Consider the following 21,845-nt stretch of genomic DNA (forward strand, 5'->3'; position numbering starts at 1 on the left):
AAAGCCAGTAGGCAGGGCCAGGGCCAGGGCCAGGGCCAAGGCTACCATCAGAGCAGCCCAGCTCATGCAGGTTCGCATTGGATTCAGACAGTCGGTAAAGAAACAGCGGAGCCAAAAACTGATGGGCCATAGTCTTTAATTCTAGCTTGCACCCCGCGGGCAAGTAAAAATACACACTGGGCTCCAAAACCCACTCACCTTTAGTGCTCACAAAGCTACTGACTTATCCGAGTTTCCTAGAATCAAAGGTTTCTAGCTCACCAGCCTTATTCTCCTCAGTTCCCCATCTCCTTCCTTATCCCAGATACAAACTCTGCACTAATTGGCATCTCACTCAGCACTCCGCCATCTTGGCTGCTTCTCCTGGCCACATGGCCTCTTTCTGCTCTCTGCTCTGCTCCCTCTGCTCTCTCATGCTAATCATCCCAGGAACCAAGAGGGCAAGCTCCTGTTCTGCCCCCATTTTATAGTGTAGATTCCAAACCTTTAATCCAATATACAAAATAGGGAAGTCTCTAATACAAAGATACTTCTCTGAGGTATGATTGGATTGTACCGCCCCACATCAAAACGGGTGGGAAAGGCTTAATCCCAAAACCAAGCACCAGGCTACAAGGATTCTACCTGCCCACAGAGACACACATTAATATCACCTGGGCGATGGCCTCCTCATGGGCAGCGCCGTTTTTAACAAAGTGAGCATAATATATTTTATCTGCCCAACATTTGGAAAGCGGAGACTCCACATACCCTATTCATCCAGGATTTCCCAGTCCCTTAAGCAGGGTCTACCACAGCGCTGACGCTCAAATAACGTCTGTTGAAATGGTTACATTTACTTTTGCATCTAGCTTTTAGAGTTATTCCCTAATTCCCAATAGCTTCTCTTTTTTAGAGAAAATAATGTCAGCTATCTCATTTTCCTTAGGAAACATTTTATTTTTCCCGGATGGATGAAGGAGCCCATCACGTGAGGCTGATGATGGGTCAGTGGCCTCTTTAAGCGCGCGGAGGGGGGGGGGAGAGGACAGCTGCCGTAACAGTACACTGGGAAGCGATCGGGGTGCAGCCCCGCCAGCTTGGGGCCTGGCGAACACGTGCCGGCCGCTGGGTGCGGAGAGGGCGGCCCGACGTGCTCGCGCCCGTGGCCGCTGGGCCCCGGAGCGAGCGCACGTGCGCCGGCCGGCCCCAGCGGAAGAAGCGTCCGGCAGTCAGCGGACATGGAGGGCGAGGCGCTGCCTAGGGGTAGGGGCAGGTGCGGGGCGAGCCGCGCCCCGGGAGGGGAGAGCAGAGCAGGGCAGGAAAGGCTTTGAGGGACGGAGTGGAGCGGGAGGACCCGAGCTAGGTAAGAGCTAGCTAAGGCAGGCGGGCCGACCTGGCGCTGGGAGGAAGGGGGCGGAGCGGGGCGGGGCCGCGGGCCCGGGAATAAAAGCCTGGGGGCCGGCGCTGCGTGGTCGTCCTGCGGTCCGGATGCGAGTGGTCACACCTGCGGTCGAAAGCGGGTGGGGGGGACCGCAGATTCCGCCGCCGCGCACGGCCAGCCCGGCACCGGCCCAGCCCTTTACAGCCGGACTTCCGTCGCCCTGCGCGCGCGGCCTCACGGTCTCCGAGCGCCAAGTCCCCACTTTTGGCTCCTCCCCGCCGCTGGGAGAGGGGGGGCGTGGGGGCGTGGCCCGTCCCTCCACGGTCTGCGCTCGGTCGTCGGCCGCGTCAGCCGAAGCCCGACGCAGTGACGCATTACGTCTACGTCAGTGACGCGCAGGCCCGGGCCGCTCCTCCTTCCCTGAGTGAGTGCCGGCCCGGTCCGGGCGGGGGAGGAGAGGGGGGGCGAGGGAGGGAGAGGCGACCCGGGAGTCGTTGTGGGCCGCGGGCCGGACCGGGTCCCGGAGCGGCGGGAGCCAGGGCCGGGCCGCAGGGCCGGGGGGGCCGTTAGAGGGCCGCGGCTTCGGTCGGCCCCTTTCCCCGGCCGGGCGTGCGCTCCCGGAGCCTCCGGCGCGGTGTCCACCCCGCTCCAGCTCGCGTCTCCCGTCTCCAATTAGGTCAGGCTCGGAGTCCGGCGGCCGCGGCTCCGGCGCGCGGCCGCCACGGGCTCGCCGTTCTTTCTTCTCTCGCCTTCCTGCGCTCCCGCCTCGCCCTCCCCCCTTCCTTTGGCGTCGCTGGGGTGTTTGTTGTGTTCTGCTCTTGGGGCTCCGTTCCCCGGCCCGAGCTCATGGGGGTACCTGACCATGCTCCTCTCTTGTAGAGCACCCCGACGGCCATGGAGGCCGAGGAGACGATGGAGTGCCTGCAGGAGTTCCCTGAACATCACAAGATGATCCTAGACCGATTGAATGAGCAGCGAGAGCAAGACCGGTTCACTGACATCACCCTGATTGTGGACGGTGGGTGCGGTGGTGGGCTCGGGGGCAGATTCGGGGCTTCGGCCTCACCTGCCTGCCCACCCCCTCGGGTTCCCCATCACAGCCAGCGGGGGACTGCGCTGGGACCCAGGCCGCCCGGTGGTGGCCTGTCGCGACTTCATTTCGACAGAACCATGGCATTTGAACTTCTTGAAGTTTTCTCATTGCATACTCCAGTGCAAGATTGCGGTGTGGGGACAGGGAGGGTTTGGTTGATAGCCCTCCGGTGGATGAGCTGCTTTGAGGAGTAGCTCCCAGGAGTGACGTGGGAAAAGTTGATTTTTGTTTAGTTTCTCAAATGGTCTCAGAAGGAGACGGTGAGAGAATACTTGGCAGCACTGGTACCCTCTTGGGGAACCCCCAAAGTCAAACGGGGTTGCTTATCAGCCTTGGGTGTTGTCACTGTGTTTGAGGCAAACCCAGCTTGGTGGTCTTTTAAATGGAGTGAAATTGGCTTCTTCCAATTAATTATTAGGCATGTGAAAATTTTTCCCATAGCAAACATGTCCATCTCCACAGTTGTTCTGTGGTTTTTCTTCTCACTTTCCAAATGATCTGTAACCTTTTAAGTGGTGTTTATATTTAGTAGTTTCAACTGAGTAGCATGTGCCTGTCACTTTAATTAAGTAGTAGTAGGTTCGTGCATCCCGAAGTGTTGTAAAGTGGCCTTTTATAAAACTGACTTAATAAGGTCTTTGAGATAAAGATCTGGCGTTGTGTCTAATTGAAATTATAATTTGTCACAATAACTGCCAAGAATAGTGTGACTTTAGTTCAGTTCATATAGTCAGAATTACATTATGAGGATATGAGGACTTATATAATTTCCTAACTTGTTTCCTAGTTTTATGTTTGATTTTTTGTGACTGTATTTTATTTTCTTTTTATCTAGGTCACCATTTTAAGGCTCACAAGGCTGTTTTGGCTGCTTGCAGTAAGTTCTTCTACAAATTCTTTCAGGAATTTACTCAGGAACCTTTGGTGGAAATAGAAGGTAAGTGCTTGTTTTAAGTATAACTGCTTAGGAAACATTCTAGTTGATGAAGTTTTAATTAGACAGTTACTTCAGCAAGATACATGGGATACAGGTGTCAGTGGTTCCTGTTGGGTGACTGGATAAACTGTCCTTTTGACACCTGAGAATTCTTACTTTCAGTAAAGTGCTTGCTACAATGATCTGCCAGGAAAAACTCCTACGTTAGGTGGTGTTGGTCTCTTAAAGGCGTCTATTTCGCTGTAAAACTAATGGTCACCCACTTACTTTTGAAAATATGAATTACAAGTAAAGTCCCATGTTTGTTCAGCGGGCTTGTGTTTCAGACCTTGAGGATGCTGAAGGATACTGTAGCGGCCTCTGCTAGCAGAGGTGTGGAGTGTGAAGGGGACTGCCATAATGTGGGCAGGTTAGGGGAGGTGAGCTGAAGTAGCATTCGGAAAGCCCTGTGGCTGTAGGAGGTTGAGGATGCAGGGTTATCCACTGGACATTGTCTCACAGCATTAAGGGATTTTTTTTTTTGTGGTCATTTGACTTTTCTGTAGTAATGAATGGTCCACCAACTGCTGGGTATTGTGCTATGTAGTTTATGTACATTTCCTGAGATTCACAGCAGCAGTCCATTGAAATAAGTAGTATTATCTCCAGTTTATACTTCAGGGAACAGGCTCCAAAAGCTTACTGCCCAGGGTTGCCCAGCTAGTGAAGGGATTACAATTGCGTCTTAGGAAATAAGTCAGCTTTCCTACATAAATATCAAACTTTAGCTTCTTTCTAGGCTCTTGAGTTTTGGTTTTGTATCTTATTTTGGTACATTTCAGTTTATCTAACATTCTAGCTGCTATGTCCATGGGTAGGTTACCTTTTGGTTATCAGTGATGGACAGAGCACAGGCATGGTGGAAATCCACAAAGCTTACTAAAGTTGGAATCCAGCTGCTTGGATGGTGTTGGTTTCTATCACAAGATTAGAAGATTTCATGCATTTATTCACCTGAGGTATCTCAGGTGCGACCACAGGCAGGCTACTTGACTTCAATTGCATATTAGCCTCCTCATCTGATAAGTGGGTCAATAGGCTTGGTTAATTGAAATCGCATGCAGAGTGCTTGGCATAGTGTTTAGTGAATCGTCAAAGCTTAGTAAATTGGGGCTATTGGGCGATTGAATACCTATCATGTGCTACGCTAGCTAGACCCATGAAATGAAGAATTGATGAATGAGACAAACCTTTAAACATTTGCAGATTTAATCACGATTGAGCGACAGTAAAGAAAAGAGTGCAGTGTTGCAGAGACTTTTATGGTGGAATGGTGTCGCTGAGGAGGGGAATGAGTGGTTTAGTCTACCTCAGAGAGATGGAAAAGTTTGCAAAGAGGAGTTGACTTCTGAGCAGAATCTTAAAAAGTAAATGGCCAAGCTAGAATATAGATCACAGGTGGTGCAGCAAGGACTACTTAACACCTGGAGAAGTAGGGTCTTCTCTTCTGAAGACCAGTCAATCACCTTGGGATGTCTCTTGTATCTCTCAGTACCTCTGACCAGCTATGTCCATTGTTGTACAGCACACACAAGCCCTCAGTGTTTAAACTGTAGGTCAGTAAGAACGTGAAAGCTAAGAACACTTTCTGTTTTTGTTATTTGCCAGGTTTAGGTTTAAAGAATCAGCTTAGCTCAATGTCTTCCTAAGCCGATAACTTTGGGATTGCTATCCTATCTGCCTGGCTCACCTGGAGAAAGCCTGGGTGTGTAATTAGAAAACTTTACTTCTAGTCCTGGCTTTAATCTTTGTCAGTTGTTTAACCTTGGGCATCTTGGCTTTCTTTTTTTTTTTTTTTTTTTTCCCCCCTGAAGCTGGAAACGGGGAGAGACAGTCAGACAGACTCCCGCATGCGCCTGACCGGGATCCACCCGGCACGCCCACCAGGGAGCGATGCTCTGCCCCTCTGGGGCGTCGCTCTGTTGCGACCAGAGCCACTCTAGCGCCTGGGGCAGAGGCCAAGGAGCCATCCCCAGCGCCCAGGCCATCTTTGCTCCAGTGGAGCCTCGCTGCGGGAGGGGAAGAGAGAGACAGAGAGGAAGGAGAGGGAGAGGGGTGGAGAGGCAGATGGGCACCTCTCCTGTGTGCCCTGGCTGGGAATTGAACCCGGGACTTCTGCACGCCAGGCCGATGCTCTACCACTGAGCCAGCCGGCCAGGGCCGGCTTTCTTTTTTATTCTGAAAATACAGTGTGTCCGTAAAGTCATGGTGCACTTTTGACCAGTCACAGGAAAGCAACAAAAGACGATAGAAATGTGAAATCTGCACCAAATAAAAGGAAAACTCTCCCAGTTTCATACCTATTCAGTGCAGTTCGATGTGGGCTCACACACAGATTTTTTAGGGCTCCTTAGGTAGGTAACCCGTATAGCCTCTACAGACTCGTCACTGACTGATGGCCTACCAGAACGGGGTTTCTCCACCAAACTGCCAGTTTCCTTCAACTACTTATCCCACCGAGTAACATTATTCCTATTTGGTGGCGCTTCGTTATAAACGCGCTGATATTCACGTTGCACTTTGGTCACGGATTTGAATTTAGCGAGCCACAGAACACACTGAACTTTCCTCTGTACTGTCCACATCTCGACTGGCATGGCTGTGGGCTGCTCCGCTGTATACACGGTGTTACGTCGTCATCTGTGCATGCGCACATGCTGCCACATCATCCTACAGAAACTGGGAGGGTTTTCCTTTTATTTGGTATGGGTTTCACATTTCTATTGTCTTTTGTGGCTTTCCTGTGACCTGTCAAAAGTGCACCATGACTTTACGGACACACTGTATATATTAAGTAATTTGGGACCATGTAATGGACATTTTGAGTATTACATCGTCACACGCTGGATGCTTTTAAAAACCTCTAGAGAATGCTTTTGTTGTTCTGATTTTGGTTTATTTTAGGAGGCAGTCAACCTGGTTAGGATCCTGTTCCAATTTTGTTTTCAGAACCTTTGCTGTGTTATTCAGGTCCCTGGTGTGCGGGTGGTTGTGCACACTGGTGCAGTTCTCAAAGCCTTTGCCTGTCCCCAGGTCAGTTCTGCACGTGTCATTGCACGCTCACTGAGCTTGAGCCTGCCTGCGTGCACAGATGGAGAAGGCCTCTCTCCAGGTCACTCTGGTGTCCTCCGTGTGTTAGCTCCCAGGAGCGCCTACTCCCGGTCCTTCAGCTGCAGAACTGGGGTCCCCCCCGCCCCCCGTGCTCTGTACACTTCCCGCCGTGGGATCCACTTCTGTGTTGAGAGCAAAGGGAGGGGAAAAGAAACAAGAATTCTCTTCATGCTCTTTCCATCCTGGTGTCCTTCCTAGTTCTCCCAGAGAGAAGAGCTTTCTCTTAGATTTCAGGTGCTTGCTTGGTGGCCACCAAGCACAGGTGTGCAGCATTGGCACTGGGGTTACCTTGAGGAGGTCTGAGATGGAACAATAGAAACCAAGTATTTTCCCCTCACCTGCACGCACATTCTGTCTTCTTTCCTGGTTCTCTAGCCAGAAAGTTTCTCTTGGAGCTTTCTGTCTGCACCTGCCGCACAGTTACAGAGTTTGGACCATGTTCAAGTCTAAGTTGGGATCTATAAGAGGAAAAATGAAATCCAGGAAACTTACTTCACTTGATATCTCTCTCTAGTCTGCTTGCTTCCATTTAGTTGCTTAGAGTCCTCGTATGTTTGCTTTGTGTATTCTCTCCAGGATTTTTAGTTGTAATGAGTGGAGAACATATGGTAGAGTGTGCTTTCTGCATCATAGCCAGACTGGAGCCCCCATCTGTAAAATATGAGTAATTACCTGTAGTGATGGTTTTCATTCTTAGTGGCACATTAGAAACACCAGGGGAGCTTTTGCAGGTACCAGTGCCCAGGTGTATCTCCAGATGAGTTAAATCAGTCTTTTGACAGTTGGGATCCAAGCATCTATATTTAGAAGTTGTCTAGGTCAGTGGTCGGCAAACTCATTAGTTAACAGAGCCAAATATCAACAGTACAACAATTGAAATTTCTTTTGAGAGTTAGAATTTTTAAACAAAGTATATAGTTAGGTACATTCCTTATCAAGGTAGCACCCTCACATGGTATTTTGTGGAAGAGCCACACTCAAGGGGCCAAAGAGCCGCATGTGGCTCACGAGCTGCGGTTTGCCAACAAGGGGTCTAGGTCCTTGTTATTTAAGGTGTGGTCTGAGGACCAGTGATGCATGGGGATAACTGGGAGCTTGTTAGAAGTGTAGACTCTTAGTCTCACCCTAGGACTAGTGAATCAGTTTGAGATCCTTCCTTAGATGATGCCTGTTTACAGGAAAGCGAGGGCAGCACTGCCATAGAACCATTGCCTTACGGGGTTTTGTATAAGCAAGTGACATGCATATAAAATAAGTTTCTATTCTAATATGCTCTATGACTACAAATTGTCATTAGATGCAAGCTGAGCTACCTCTCTCTCTGTTTTCTAGGTCCTTGGTAAAGTAAGTGACCTTTGATTAGAACCATAGGTTCACCTTTGGCTTCAAACAGAAATTCAAAGCCATTTGCTTTGTGGCTTGTGACTTGGATTCACACCACATAAAATGTCCAACGAACATTAATTTCCTTATTTGGAGCGCAGCCTCCTAAAACCTGAGCCTCCAGCTTTCTAAATCCATTTCTTCTCTGTTCCTCCTGAAATCACATCCATAAGAACCTAGTTTTTTCTCTAACAGCAACTCTACCATCGAGTCAAATTTTAGCTCTTACAAGGACAGACATCCAAGTACATGTTCATGCATCCTTTCTGAGTGAGAGTTTTCACCAGTTGGGGGAATTCCCTGACTAGAGAAATTTCAGAATGCATTCCTTTTGTTTTTTATGTAAGAAAGGAAGGTGCAGAAGGTATTAATATTAACATTTTCCTTAGAACTTGCTTAGAAAAATTGTATTCTACAGCACACTTCTATTATGAAAGACGTATGTGATCGATAGACAGCAGGCTGAGGTTTGCAAGTTACCAAACGAGTCCTGATAGAGAATAAAATGTTTTTGCAGCCACAAATGTTTGTGTCATCTCGCACTGCTTCACTTCCTGGGTAGGAGTTACAGTTTAGTTCATGTTAGTGAATCAGTCTGGCCCGTGGTTTATTCCTGTGAACAGTGCTGGACCGGCTACGTAAGCACAGGGCGCTGTTAAGAAACAGTTCCCTGTCCCAATTTGATTTTGGAGATCGGGCCAATGCTTTTGTTAAGTCTGCAGGTGATTCTGATTAACCAAGATTGGAAACAGAGCCCACAGTCAAATCCTTGAGGCTAGATGTTTCTCGAAATTTTTAGAATTTTCTAACAATAATGCAGTATATGTATTACAAAATAATCCCAGTGGGGTCTAGGGGCACACACTGGAACAGGTAAGATATTGGCAGTGTAGCACATTACTTCACTATAATAGTAGTGATAAAGACTGTCACCAGCCTCTTGTCAGTTCAGATCAAAGCTTCCTGCCAAGTTTGTGGGAAGCTTCTGGTTTTAAGAGATTAGGAGACTTTGGGATTATAAATAAGAGATTGTGAGACTGTAGTGAATGAGACTATGAGTATTCAAACTTCCAGGCAGGACTGTTTCCTGCCATCATCCTATTTAAAAATCTTTTTTTTTTTTTTTTTTTTTCTTTCTTCATTTTTCTGAAGCTGGAAACAGGGAGAGACAGTCAGACAGACTCCCGCATGCGCCTGACCGGGATCCACCCGGCACGCCCACCAGGGGCGATGCTCTGCCCCTCCGGGGCGTTGCCATGTTGTGACCAGAGCCGCTCTAGCGCCTGAGGCAGAGGCCACAGAGCCATCCCCAGCGCCCGGGCCATCTTTGCTCCAATGGAGCCTTAGCTGCGGGAGGGGAAGAGAGAGACAGAGAGGAAAGCGCGGTGGAGGGGTGGAGAAGCAAATGGGCACTTCTCCTGTGTGCCCTGGCCAGGAATCGAACCCGGGTCCTCCACACGCTAGGCCGACGCTCTACCGCTGAGCCAACCGGCCAGGGCTCTCTATTTAAAAAATCTTTATCGTGAACTGTGGAGTTGTGGCATCGGTTTGATCCTAGTTTCATTATCTCTTAAGAGTTGTGTGACTTGGGTTAAGTGACTTCTCTGTGTCTCAATTTCCTCATCTGTAAAATGGGGATTATAATAGAACTTTATAGGGTTGTTATAAAGAATAAGTGAGTGAGTACTTGTAAAGTAAACATTTTATATATATATATAAAGTAAACAGTCAAAATTTCATCCCATTTCAGGAAAAACTTACACATTGTTCTTAGAAAGGACATTCGCTGCACTATGAAACATTTGGTCAAAAATCCCTCAAAAAAAGAAAGAAACAGCATAATCTAGTCTGTCCCTTAGGCTATTTTCATGGAATGAAGGATAACATGGTCAAAAGACAACCAGGAAAAAAATGGTTTAGTGGACCCAAACACAATCAGCCTTCAGTAACTCCAGTTATTTTTGGTTTGCTTATTTGATAGCATGTAACGTGGTCATATTACATTACATTTTACAGCGTTTCTTATTATTCAGATTGCTTTCAAACATTTTGAAGATGAGTCTGCTGAAGCTTAGGGATTCTGATTTGCCCCAGATCACACAGGTCATGGAGAACTGGGACTAAACTAAATTCTGACTTCCTGAAGCATGTCCTTTCTTTACACAAATAGGGGATGGTGGATGTTTCACCAGTATTCTTACTATTGTCCTGAAGGCCACATTGAGGTATATAAAGTAAATGGAAAGAACCTGAAAATATTTATGTATTTGAAATTGTATATACTATATGCAGTTTGGACTTGGGTGTTTCTTAGCATTAAATAATTGTATATTAAAAGTAGGTTTGTCTTTGTTCCAGTTGATAGCTTTTTTAAACCTTGCATCAACAGGCTAAATAATATGTAGACTAAAGAGCATAAAGATATAGTATATCCTTTTGGGCCAGAATTTAAACAGAAAACTTGTAAAGAAAAGTAGGAGTCTGGAAGTTTATTTTTGAAAGTGACTTTGGCATTTATTTCTACTTTGTGTGCCTACATCTTAGGATGCATTGTGTTAGGTACCGTGAAGTAAGTGCTGATACAAAAATCATTTCCCTCAAGTAACCCATTCAAGAGAGGGCCATGAGTTATCAGACCAGGTACTGAGCCCAGCCTGGGAGAAATATTAAGGAAGTTTTCTATAAAGATGTGACATTAGATTTTATTTATTCATTTTAGAGAAGGGGGGGAGAGAGAGGAGGGGAGGAGCAGGAAGCATCAACTCCCATATGTGCCTTGACTGGGCAAGCCCAGGGTTTTGAACCGGCAACCTCAGCGTTTCAGGTCGACGCTTTATCCACTGCGCCACCACAGGTCAGGCCAAGATGTGACATTAGAATTGGGCCTTCAGGGGCTGTGGATTTGTAGGGTTTAAGTGATTGAGCATTCAGGAAAGAGGGCACGTGTTAATGAAGGCACGGAAGCTCTCAGGAAGTGAGTAGGCTTGAAAATCACTATCGTGTGTTTAATATGCTTTAACAGTTGGAAGGCAGAATAGTAGAATAGTGATAAATAGGAAAATAATATGAAGAGCCTTGAAATAAAAGCAGAGTGGTGCTGAACTTGCTTTGCTGAGCCGTGGCAGGCCATTGACTACTTTAGAAGTGTAGCTGATGTAGGCTCCCTAGCAGGGATCAGAGCATGTCGGACATGGAGTAGTGAGCCAGCTCATCTCGTTGAGTGACAGGATTTTGTAAGAGCCAGAAGAAGTTTTTGTTAAAGGTCTTAATGTAGCCCTGGCCGGTTGGCTCAGCGGTAGAGCGTCGGCCTAGCGTGCGGAGGACCCGGGTTCGATTCCCGGCCAGGGCACACAGGAGAAGCGCCCATTTGCTTCTCCACCCCTCCGCCGCACTTTCCTCTCTGTCTCTCTCTTCCCCTCCCGCAGCCAAGGCTCCATTGGAGCAGAGATGGCCCGGGCGCTGGGGATGGCTCTGTGGCCTCTGCCTCAGGCGCTAGAGTGGCTCTGGTCGCAATATGGCGACGCCCAGGATGGGCAGAGCATCGCCCCTTGGTGGGCGTGCTGGGTGGATCCCGGTCGGGCGCATGCGGGAGTCTGTCTGACTGTCTCTCCCCATTTCCAGCTTCAGAAAAATGAAAAAATGAAAAGGAAAAAAAAAAAAAAAAAAGGTCTTAATGTAGTTTGCTAGTTAGTGCTGGAACTTGTCTACAAAAATATTGTGCTGTTAATGAAAACTCTGCTAGGAAATAATCTTCTGAAGTGACAAATACCAACCAAGTTCCAAACACTGGGCTTTTTTTTTTTTTTTTGTCTAAATGTTGTAAGACTCAAATCAACATGGATATGCATTAATGCACCTCTTTTTTACAGGTGTTAGTAAAATGGCCTTTAGTCATTTAATTGAGTTCACATACACAGCAAAATTAATGATACAAGGAGAAGAAGAAGCCAATGATGTGTGGAAAGCAGCAGAGTTTCTACAGATGCTCGAAGCCATCAAAGCTCTTGAAGTCAGGTAATTGCTTGTTCCTTTAATGAGGCGTAGTCAGTTCTCAGTTATGTTCACCATGATACTCAAGGAGTTATCATATGTGTCCTGCCATAAAGAACTTAGGTTTTTTGTTTTATTTTTTGTTTTGTTTTATTTATTTTTTATTCTTGTGTTGTTATTTATTAATTATTGTATTATTGTCCATACAAACATGTAAATGCCCAATACAATTTTGCCAAATGATTGAAATATTCAGTGCTGCTTTCTTTGGAATATCTCAGACTGATTGTGTCACCCAAGAAACTGAAATATTCTGACTCTGTATGAACCTTGGTGCTACAATCAGATCTTCTTTTATGATTGAGGGTTTGAAGAAAATCAGCTGCCATTTTACAGGTTCCCCTCCAGGCAGTTTAGTTACATCCATTATCTTATGAATCATTCCACTGGCCCCCAGAGTAGAATTAACATCCTGCTATTGCAGGTGAGGAAACTGAATCAGGGAGCCATTCAGACCCAGGGAGCAGGTAATTTCTGGATTTTAGATTTAAACTTAGTTTAATAACAAAACCCAGGTTGTCCATGCTAATGCTTGAGGTCCTCGGGGGAGAGAATTTCTTATCTGTGCTTGAGTTCAAGGCTGCAGCTGGAACCTCAGCTCAGTGTTCTTACTGAGGTGTTTTTACTCCAACCAATGCTCTGATTCTTAGAAGTACTTAGGTTTTCAAATTAAGACCACTTAAGGATTTATAAAATTCTTCTGGGTACTAATTGTTCTTTCCCTCGCACTTAATTTCCTGTCCTTATGTAAAAACTGCTAAGATTAACTCAAGTGGCATCTTTTAGATTAGGCAGCTTTTAAGGACTTCTCTGTAAACTGTTCTATTGAGTTCAAGTTGTTAATTATTTGTACCAAGGTTTACTCTAAAGAGGGTTTGGCTTACAAAACTTAACATAGTTCTTTAAAAGTGAGGAAACTGGTGAAGATAACAACATAGGCCCATAGGGGCGATGATCAGTGGAGTTAGAAATACGATGGCCAAAGTGTATGTCGTGTAAGTCTGTACAACTGCTACATGGGCCAGATCTAGCTTTGAGTTCTGAGGCACCAAGTGCAAAGAAAAAGGAAAAAAGACTCAGTTACATTATTCATGGTTACAATATGAGAACTAATTAATTGCTTAGGAGCCACTCTTAGTATTAAAACACAGAATTTTTCTAGGAAGTATTAGGGAAACATGAAATGAGTGAAGACTTCAGCATTTTTCCCAGTCCATAGTGGCACTGTCCTATAGTGTCTCAGAACAAGCGCTCTGAAGTTGGGCTGCCCTGGTCAGCCCAGCTCTGCTCCCGTGGGTGTGTGGCTCGAATGAAGTTTGCCTCCTGTCAGCAGCTCAGTTTCCTGTCTGTCAAATGCAGATGATAATGGCACTTTCTACGAAGGATTATTTGGGAGGGTTAAATGAATGGATGCATATGAAGTCCTTAGCATGGTGTCTGACCTGCACTGCTCCTAAGATGGAAACTGCTGTTACCTCCTTGTTCTGTTCCTTATGATGATCATTGGCATAACATTAAAGGGTGGTTTGGAAAATCGGTTTCACATGGGACAGAATAATTCAGTCCAGCTCCTGGTGTGGTTTTGTCAAAAGATATAATTTCAAATAACTAAAAAGTAGTTGAAGTATAGTCATTCATAAATAGCATTTCTCGTAATGAGCTTTTAATTAGTTTGATGACAACTTGAGTTTAAAGTTTTCGCACAGTAGGGCAGTGTGTATACATTCTCTGATCCCTAGTGCCATGGCACACAGGTATGCAGTAAGCCCTTTTGAATGGTTGGATGGCTGCATGCTGATGAAAACCAGATCAGTATTCTGCGGAGAGAGCTGAGGAGCACCACAGAGGTGTGCTGAGGATATGTCTGATTAGGTCAGACCTTCTTCAAATGGAGGGAGACTAGGGGTACATACGTAGATGGGCAGTACCAGTTTTATGGTTAAATCCTGTATGAGAATCTTCTGAAAAGAAATGTATCTGTGTGTGCCCTTGGCTGCATGGTAATAAGTAAGACCACTACAGGGAAAGTCCTTGCAATGTGGTGGCGGCACTTATTCCAGGTTGGGTTTGGGAGGTGAAGGTAAGAACAATTGGCTACAGCTGTTTTTCTAGTCCTGTTTAGAACCTTTTAGAGAATTTATTGTTGTGAGACTGGGATCCTTATAGTATTACAACAATCAGTGCTTTCAGTTTAAATACAGTTACATGTTGGATTGTATACAGAATATACAGTATGGGCATGCAGGATACTTGGAACAGTTTTTTGGCAACTGTTACTTATTGGCTGTTTATATTAATATAATTTAAAAATAAAGAGTAGTTGTGGTTAAATCATCTGGTCAGGGCAGCTCTTTACTGAGAAGATTGTTGTATAACTTGTCAGATACAGAAGGTGAATAAGATGCTCTCTTCACATTTGCAGCATACCAGTATTTTTGGAATATAATGTAAACTGTTTGACAGTGAAAAACTACTAGGGCCTAGGGCCTTATTTTGCTTCGCTGGAATTGCATCATTGTTTGCTTAACTGGGAAGGTTCCTGTTATTTTTTAGGAAGCAGCAGTTGCCTTATAGATTGTCCTTCCCCAACCTATTGAGGCATAATTTACATATAGTAGAATTGACCCATTTTTAGTGCAGAGTTTGAATTTTGTTGATTGTGTACAGTAGTGCAACCACCACCACAGTTAAGACATAGGATCATTTCCATCACCCTGAGTTTTCTCATGACTCTGCAGTGGACCTTGATCCCCAGCCCCAGGTAACCACTGATACCTTGTTTAGAGTGTCACATAAATGGACTTGCACGTTGTGTAGTCTTTCGTGTTTGGTTTTTTCACTTAGCATTATGTTTCAGAGAGTTTTCCTTGTGGTGGGTACTACTATTTTGTTTTGTTTTATTGCTGAGTACTGTTCTAATTATATGGATTTGCACCCTGTTGATGGATATTTAGGTTGTTTCCAATTTTCAGCTTTTACAAATAAAGTGGCTATGAATATTATGTATAGTTCTTTGGACATATGCTTTCATTTCTCTCAGTAAAAACCAAGGAGTGAAATAGCTTGGTTGTATAGTAAATATTTAATTTTTTTTATTATTATTAAGTGAGAGCTAGAGAGGCAGACAGACTCCTGCATGCTGCATGCTCCCTGACCAGAATCTACCCAGCAAGCCCCCTATCAGGCGATGGTCTGCCCATCTGGGGCTGCTGCTCCGTTGCTTAGCAACCAAGCTATTTTAGCAACTGAGGTGAGGCCATGGAGTTATCCTCAGTGCCCAGAGCCAACTTGCTCAAACCATTTGAGCCATGGCTGTGGAAGGAGAAGAGAGAGAGAGAGAAGAAGGAGTGGGGGAGGGGGAGGGGGGAAGGAGGAGGGAGAGCAGGGGTGGAGAAGCAGATAGGTACTTCTCCTGTATGCCCTGAGATGGATTTGAACCTGGGACTTCCACACGCCAGGCTGATGCCTTACTGCTGAGCCAACTGGCCAGGGCCTTAAATTTTTTTAAAACCCGCCAAACTGTCTTCCAAAGTGACATGCCATTTTCCACTCCCTCCTGCAGTGCGTGAGCAGTCCAGTCGCTCCACAGCCCTGCTGGTGCTCAGTATGGTGAAGCCTTTTCTTTCACTGTCTTCCTAGTATATAGTGGTTTTAATTTGCATTTCCTTAAACAACTAATGATGTTGAGCATTTTCTCATGGGCTTCTTTGCCATCTGTTTATCTTTTGGTGAAGTGTCTGTTTATATCTTTTGTCTATTTGTAAGATTGGGTTATTGTCAAGAACTATGAAGGGTCTGAGAGTTTAGCCTATTTGCAAGCTAAGTTTTATGGACGCTGGCAGCAGACATGAGTGAGATGCCAGCTCAGAGGACTATTCTCACAGCATGAGCTTCATGTTTGTATCAGTTTTTCATGTCCCCTCTCTACGCCCTGTCTTGTTCCACAGAAGTGACACAGTGATGTGGTGGTGTGTGCTAGACTCAGTGGTTTACGTCACATTTGAGAACTCTGATCTTTAGGAATCCCAAATCTTTTATAATGAGCTGCAAGCAAACCTGCCCAATGTTTGCTCGTGAGGGTCCATTATCTTGAGTAGGCTGGAGATGAAGTGAACCTGCCCTCCACTCTGGAGGAAGACAGGCTCGGTCTTCTGAGGCTGGCTGCTGTACAAACAATCTTGAAAAGATAGTCTAGAACAAAAGGCTGTCAGTTCTTTGTTTACAAGACCCGAGAAACAGAAAGGATCCATGGAGAGTTGTCTGCCAACAGTGTCCTTATTCCTGTATTATTTTAGCTTCTGGTGAGTTTTCCCATGAATGCTACTCCGTAACCACTGATAGATAATCTGACCAGTAGGAACTGGAACCTAATTCATTCAACTGTTCTCATATTGGACTTTATTAAGTCAGCTGTCAACAGAACTCCACATAGCAGGATGTGGCCTCCCTGCTGAGCTGAACTTCACTGTGCACACATTCTCCTAAGGTCCTGGACTCAGCTGGGGGCTTTCTTCTTTAGTTTTGGGATTGATTCCTCAATTTAACCCTGGGCATTAATCTAAGAATAGCAAATGTTTTAGCAATTGCACAGTCTCCATATTGGCCCATAGGAGGAGGAAGTCTAAGGTGAGTCTGTCATCTCTAGTAACCCTGACTAGTGATTTGAGGCCGGCATGCATGCCTCCAGAGCCCAGGTGGCATCACTGGTCAGATCGACTTACCTCAGGCACAAATTGTATGCTGCCTTATGTAGCTGGATGACTCCCATTGTTAGGAAAACTACCCATGATACATGCATAAGTCACTACTCCAGAAAGCTCCCCCAAGTAACCATGGGCAGCCTCGCTTTTGGAGAGATGTCCACAGTCATCTGAAGTAAACTGGCCTACCAGTGGTGTTCCCTTACATTCATGTTCTCTTCTGCCCACCCCTGAGTTGCAAGTCATCGTAGTTTTGGGGGAGGGAAGGAACTTATGCTTGGCTTCCACACAAGAAGTACAGTCTCAGGGGCATTTAGGTGCTTTTGAAAGAAAGTGTTATTTGCTATTGTTGGTGCCCCCAAATGGACCTTCTTCAGTCAGGGGCACAGGTTGATATTGTATCTAATGTGGGCTCCCCTTTTCCTAGCTCAGTTAGAATAACAGTCTTGTCCAGTGGTCAGCAAACCACAGCTCGCAAGCCACATGCAACTCTTTGGCCCCTTGAGTGTGGCTCTTCCACAAAATACCACGTGCATGCGCTACCTCAATAAGGAATGTACGTGCCGCCTGATCAGGCAGTGGCGCAGTGGATAGAGCGTCTGACTGGGATGCGGAGGATCTAGGTTTGAGATCCCTAGGTCACCAGCTTGAGCGTGGGCTCATCTGGTTTGAGCAAAGCTCACCAGCTTGGACCCAAGGTCGCTAGCTCGAGTAAGGGGTTACTCGGTCTGCTGAAGGCTCGCGGTTAAGGCACACATGAGAAAGCAATCAATGAACAAAAGGTGTCGCAATGAAAAACTGATGATTGATGCTTCTCATCTCTCTCTGTTCCTGTCTGTCTGTTCCTATCTATCTCTCTCTCTGACTTCTCATCTCTCTCTGTTCCTGTCTGTTCCTATCTATCTCTCTCTCTGACTCTCTCTCTGTCCCCGTAAAAAAAAAAAAAAAAAAAAAAAAAGGAATACCTATATAGTTTAAGTTTAAAAATTTTGGCTCTCAAAAGAAATTTCTATCGTTGTACTGTTGATATTTGGCTCTGTTGACTAATGAGTTGCCGACCACTGGCCTTGGTTTTGGAGGGACTGAACGAGAGTAGTCAGTTCATTCTGCCCTATTATAAGCACCTGAATGTCAGCTGAGTATAATCACCCATCTCATAACTTGAGCCTGCTCATTATGTGGTGGCAGATGTGTCACCGTGTTCAGAACAGTGTTGGCTGAAGGTGTCAGTGATGGAAATCTGGGCTGTGCGGGCTTGAGAAGCAGCTTGATTCCAATGGGTCTCATTAGGGAACAGGCCCTTACGTGGGCCTCTAAATCAGTGATCAGATAGTTTGATCAGCAGGTGTTATTTCTTTCCATAGTTGTGGCCCAAAAGATGGATTCATTAATCTGCCAAGATTTCCAAGTCTTCCAAACATCTGGGCCATTGGCAACAGCTCAACTCAGTAAAGTAAGGCTCACTGTGGAGAGTGTTGTCCAGAGCTCTGAGACAGCCAGCCCTGAGCTCTGCCTTCTGCTCAGGGCAAGTACATCCACTGTGGTCTCGCAGAGTTGGTGCCAAGGCTGAACATTGGCAACGGCCCTCAGCTTAGCTAACTGGCAGTAAATCAGAAACCCCATCAATCTAGTAGCTTTTTTTGGACAACAGAGTAAGGGTGCCACCACTTTTTCATGTCAAGCCAAGAGGCTGACTGCCTTCATGATTATAATATTTCTGTTTGACAAGTGAGACTTGGGTGCATCTTGCCTTGCTAGTCCTGAAGTCTTAGTTGACACACTCCCAAATAGCAGTATCAGGCCAGAAAACCTCAGAGCCCCCATCAGGCATCAGTTTCAGCAAGAGCCCAACAACAGGAGGATCCATGCTTGTCAAAGGGAGTGGACCTTGTAGCTGTGTCAGGGAACTGACAAGTCTGAAACCCAAGGAGGACTACCTTTGAGTGAGGTGCCTCCTTTAGCCAGAAACTCTTAATTGTAGAAGTAGCTGTCTTAGACACTTGTAGCTCAGAGGAATTATTGGGATTACGATCCACGGCTTGATGGAGGGCTTCCAGTGCAGCCAATTGTTTGGTGATTTGCAGGTGAGCTGACATAAAGAAGAAAGTAGAATGCTCAAGGGAAGCATACACTGTCTTCGGTACCCTAACGTCTTATGCTGCTACTTCATTTTTGGTAGGGAGCAGGTGAAGAATGGTCATTTTTCTTTTACTGCTATGGGGATTGAGTGTTGTAGATCCACCTGTGTAGCCCCAAGAAACTTCCCTTGCTGAGCAGGCCCCTGAATGTGTAGGGCTTTAGGAGTAGTCCTTGCAGGGAGAGGTGAGGCCACACTGCATTCAGTGCCTTTGAGAGGGAAACTTCCGGCTTGCCTGGCCACCGGCTGGCATCAGTAGATGTAAACTTCAGACAGCACACGAGATAGAACGCTTGTGTCTTGTCCTCACCCAGCTAGTGCCAGGTGGCAGGAGGTTTGTTCCAGCAGCTCTTTTTACACGTGGCTCTTCCCAGTTGGGGTGACCCAGCCATGGTAACCTCGGGATGGGGAAGTGCAAATCCTGTTGTACGTTCAGATGTCAAGGCAACAGTAGCATGGAGAACACCCCTCCACAGGGTCAGGACAGCTTTTTGCTGCTATGAACTTTGCCCAGACCACATCGGATTTTAAATGCAGGCATCTCCTGTCCATGGACCCAGCTGGGATGGGCAAACACCTGAATCTAATAGAGCCATGAAAGTTTGAGTCCCTCCCATTCCTGAGTTTTCATCGGTGTACTGGGCTAGGTGTATGGTGCCTTCTGTGTACCCACGGGAACAGGGACACCTCCACTCCACCCCTTCACTGTCTTCCTCCCAGCAGGAGAGGTCAGGGTAGAGGGGATGGGAAGGTGGATAGAAGAGAGAGCAATCTGGAGGGAGACAGTGACTCTGCCAGGAAGCAGGCATGTATGCTTGGTTTCAGTTGTGCAGGAGCTGCGTGTTGCACAACCACACACCTCCAGTGCTTTCAGCCCAGCCAGGGCCCTGTGTCCGCAGTGTGGCCATCCTTACTGACACTGTCCACCTCAGGTTTGGGTACCCCGTGATCAGTAGCCCTGTCCACATTGCTTTACAGTTGGGGCCATGAGGTCTGTCTTTTGTTAACTCAGACTTGACCTGCACAGTGGTAGCCTTTTTAAACAGTGTACCTTAATTCTGGACATTTGCTGCCCCATTGTCATGGTAACATCTTTTGCTTTTGCCTGGATTAAGATAAAGGTTACAGGGTTTTTCAGCAGGCCCAATCACAGGAATTTATATTGTTTGGGATTATTTTCTCATTCCCCAATGACTTGTCCTCATCAGTGTTGTCAACCGAGTTGGGCAGGAAAGCTCTTACTAGTTAATGCTTCACGTAGGAGTTTGTTTCCCCAAGAGCACCAAAACCTGTCAGGCAGCTGGGACCCACTGCAAACACTCAGACTTTCACAGTCTTCTCTGGATGGGTCTAAGGCAGACATGACAGACTGCAGAAGGGCTGAGCCCTGAGGTGGCCCAGGTGTCACTGGTCTTCCTTAACAAGCATTACCTTGTCCACGCACCTCCATGTGGACTCGGGTGCTTTCTGTTACAGCGTTGGGAGCTTCTCTTGTCTCACTGGCTTTAGGTGGACTTCACAGTAGTAACTTGTCTGTAAAGGGGCAGATTCTTCTGTTCTCACTCCCTTACCCCCCCCCCCCCCCCCGTGAATCTTAGTATTAGTTGTTAAGATGGGGATTAGCAAGGAAGTCCTCCCCCATCCGCCATCCGCCACAGCTCTGCAGAGTGTGACATCTGGGGCACTGGGCCAGCAGCTGTCCCTGAACTTTCTGCTTTGCACTCGTTCTGCAGCCACCTTGCCAGCTCCTCACTGACAGGTGTGTTAGTTTTCTGGGGCTCTGCCTGGACAAAGGACCACCAGCTGCCTGACTCCTTACGAAACAGGAGCTGACTGCCTCACAACTCTGGAGGCTGGAGCTCCTAAAGCTGTGGGCAGGGCTGTGTTCCCTCAAAAGCCTCTAGGGGCTGGGGAGTCTTTCTTGCCTCTTATAGTTTCTGGTAGTCCTGGGGTTTTCTGGCTTGTGGCAGCCTGACTCCAATCTCTGCCTACACCTTCACATTGCTGTCTTCCCTGTTTTCATACAGCTTTCTCCTCTGTGTGTCCAAATGTCCTTCTCCCCATACGGCACGGCTGTATTAGAGTAGGGCCCACTTTAGTAGAGTCACCTCATCTTAATTATACCTGCGAAGACTTCAAAATCAGGTCACATTCACAGGGATCAGGACTTCAACATTCTGTTCTGGGGGACACAGTTCATCTCAGCCATAGGCAGTTAAATAGAGGCTGTACATTTGGTTCAGCATGTTTGAGGCCAGCTATGATGGACTCCCTTCAGTCCCATCGGCTCCTCTCTGGAGCCTCATCCTCCCTGTCCCAGGAAGCCTTATCTTCTTCAGCATCCTGTCTTTGTTGCCAGAACGTGGCAAGAGCTGTGAGGGATTTTAGATTTTACCCAACTACGAACCAGCAAGTTATTCTGCTGCAGTCTCATGGGTGCTGATAGAAGGTGTGGCTTGTAGGTCAGAAAGAATGGACTTTAATTTTTATTTATTGATTTTTAGAGAGAGAGAAGCATCACTTTGTTGTCCCACTTATCTATGCATTCAGTGGTTGATTTTTGTATGTGCCCTGACTGGGGATCGAACCCACAGCCTTGATTTATCAGGATGACACTCTTAACTGAATGAACTACTCAGCCAGGACTAGAAAGACAGGACTTGATTACTCTGCATGGCAGGCAGTATGAGTTTTATATTTGTGCCGTTCCCCTTCTCCCCAAGTCCCACAGGAGTGACACAGGTGGTGCTGTGGGTGTGGTTGGTTTACATTATGGCTCAAGAATCATTAGCTTAGGAAACCCAAATCTTTCACAATGGGCCCTCAGCAAACCTGCCTGACCTTTGTCCCAGAGGGGGATGTTACTATACTGGAAGCTAAGCTTTCCTCTGCTCCAGAGGGGCCACTGTCTCTGTCTTCCCACACAGTCGGCTCCGCGGCAGACGTTCTTGAACAGATAGTCCAGAACCAAAGCCTTGAGTTTGTAAGGTGTGTGGAGAAACACAAGACACTTGTGAGGGGTCGTCTCCCAA

At 46.5% G+C, this 21,845-nt stretch overlaps 1 protein-coding gene across 5 annotated transcripts in view; it reads left to right on the forward strand.

The window, feature by feature from the left end:
* The first annotated feature begins 1,141 nt into the window (after positions 1-1,141).
* The window catches only part of ZNF131 (zinc finger protein 131), a 30,406-nt gene continuing 9,702 nt past the window's right edge, over positions 1,142-21,845 (forward strand). Inside the window, exons 1-4 of one of the 5 annotated variants that reach the window (XM_066240575.1) lie at positions 1,142-1,245; positions 2,243-2,381; positions 3,292-3,393; positions 11,796-11,940. In XM_066240575.1, the coding sequence (XP_066096672.1) occupies positions 2,258-2,381; positions 3,292-3,393; positions 11,796-11,940 (371 nt within the window). In that variant the 5' untranslated portion in view covers positions 1,142-1,245; positions 2,243-2,257. Of the gene's footprint in view, positions 1,346-1,379; positions 1,788-1,829; positions 2,040-2,242; positions 2,382-3,291; positions 3,394-11,795; positions 11,941-21,845 lie in introns of those variants that run through there. The other 4 variants (XM_066240555.1, XM_066240598.1, XM_066240586.1 and 1 more) reach the window with 4 other exon arrangements.

This window comes from Saccopteryx bilineata, chromosome 1 (assembly GCF_036850765.1).
Source record: "Saccopteryx bilineata isolate mSacBil1 chromosome 1, mSacBil1_pri_phased_curated, whole genome shotgun sequence".
Taxonomy (NCBI): Eukaryota; Metazoa; Chordata; class Mammalia; order Chiroptera; family Emballonuridae; genus Saccopteryx; species Saccopteryx bilineata.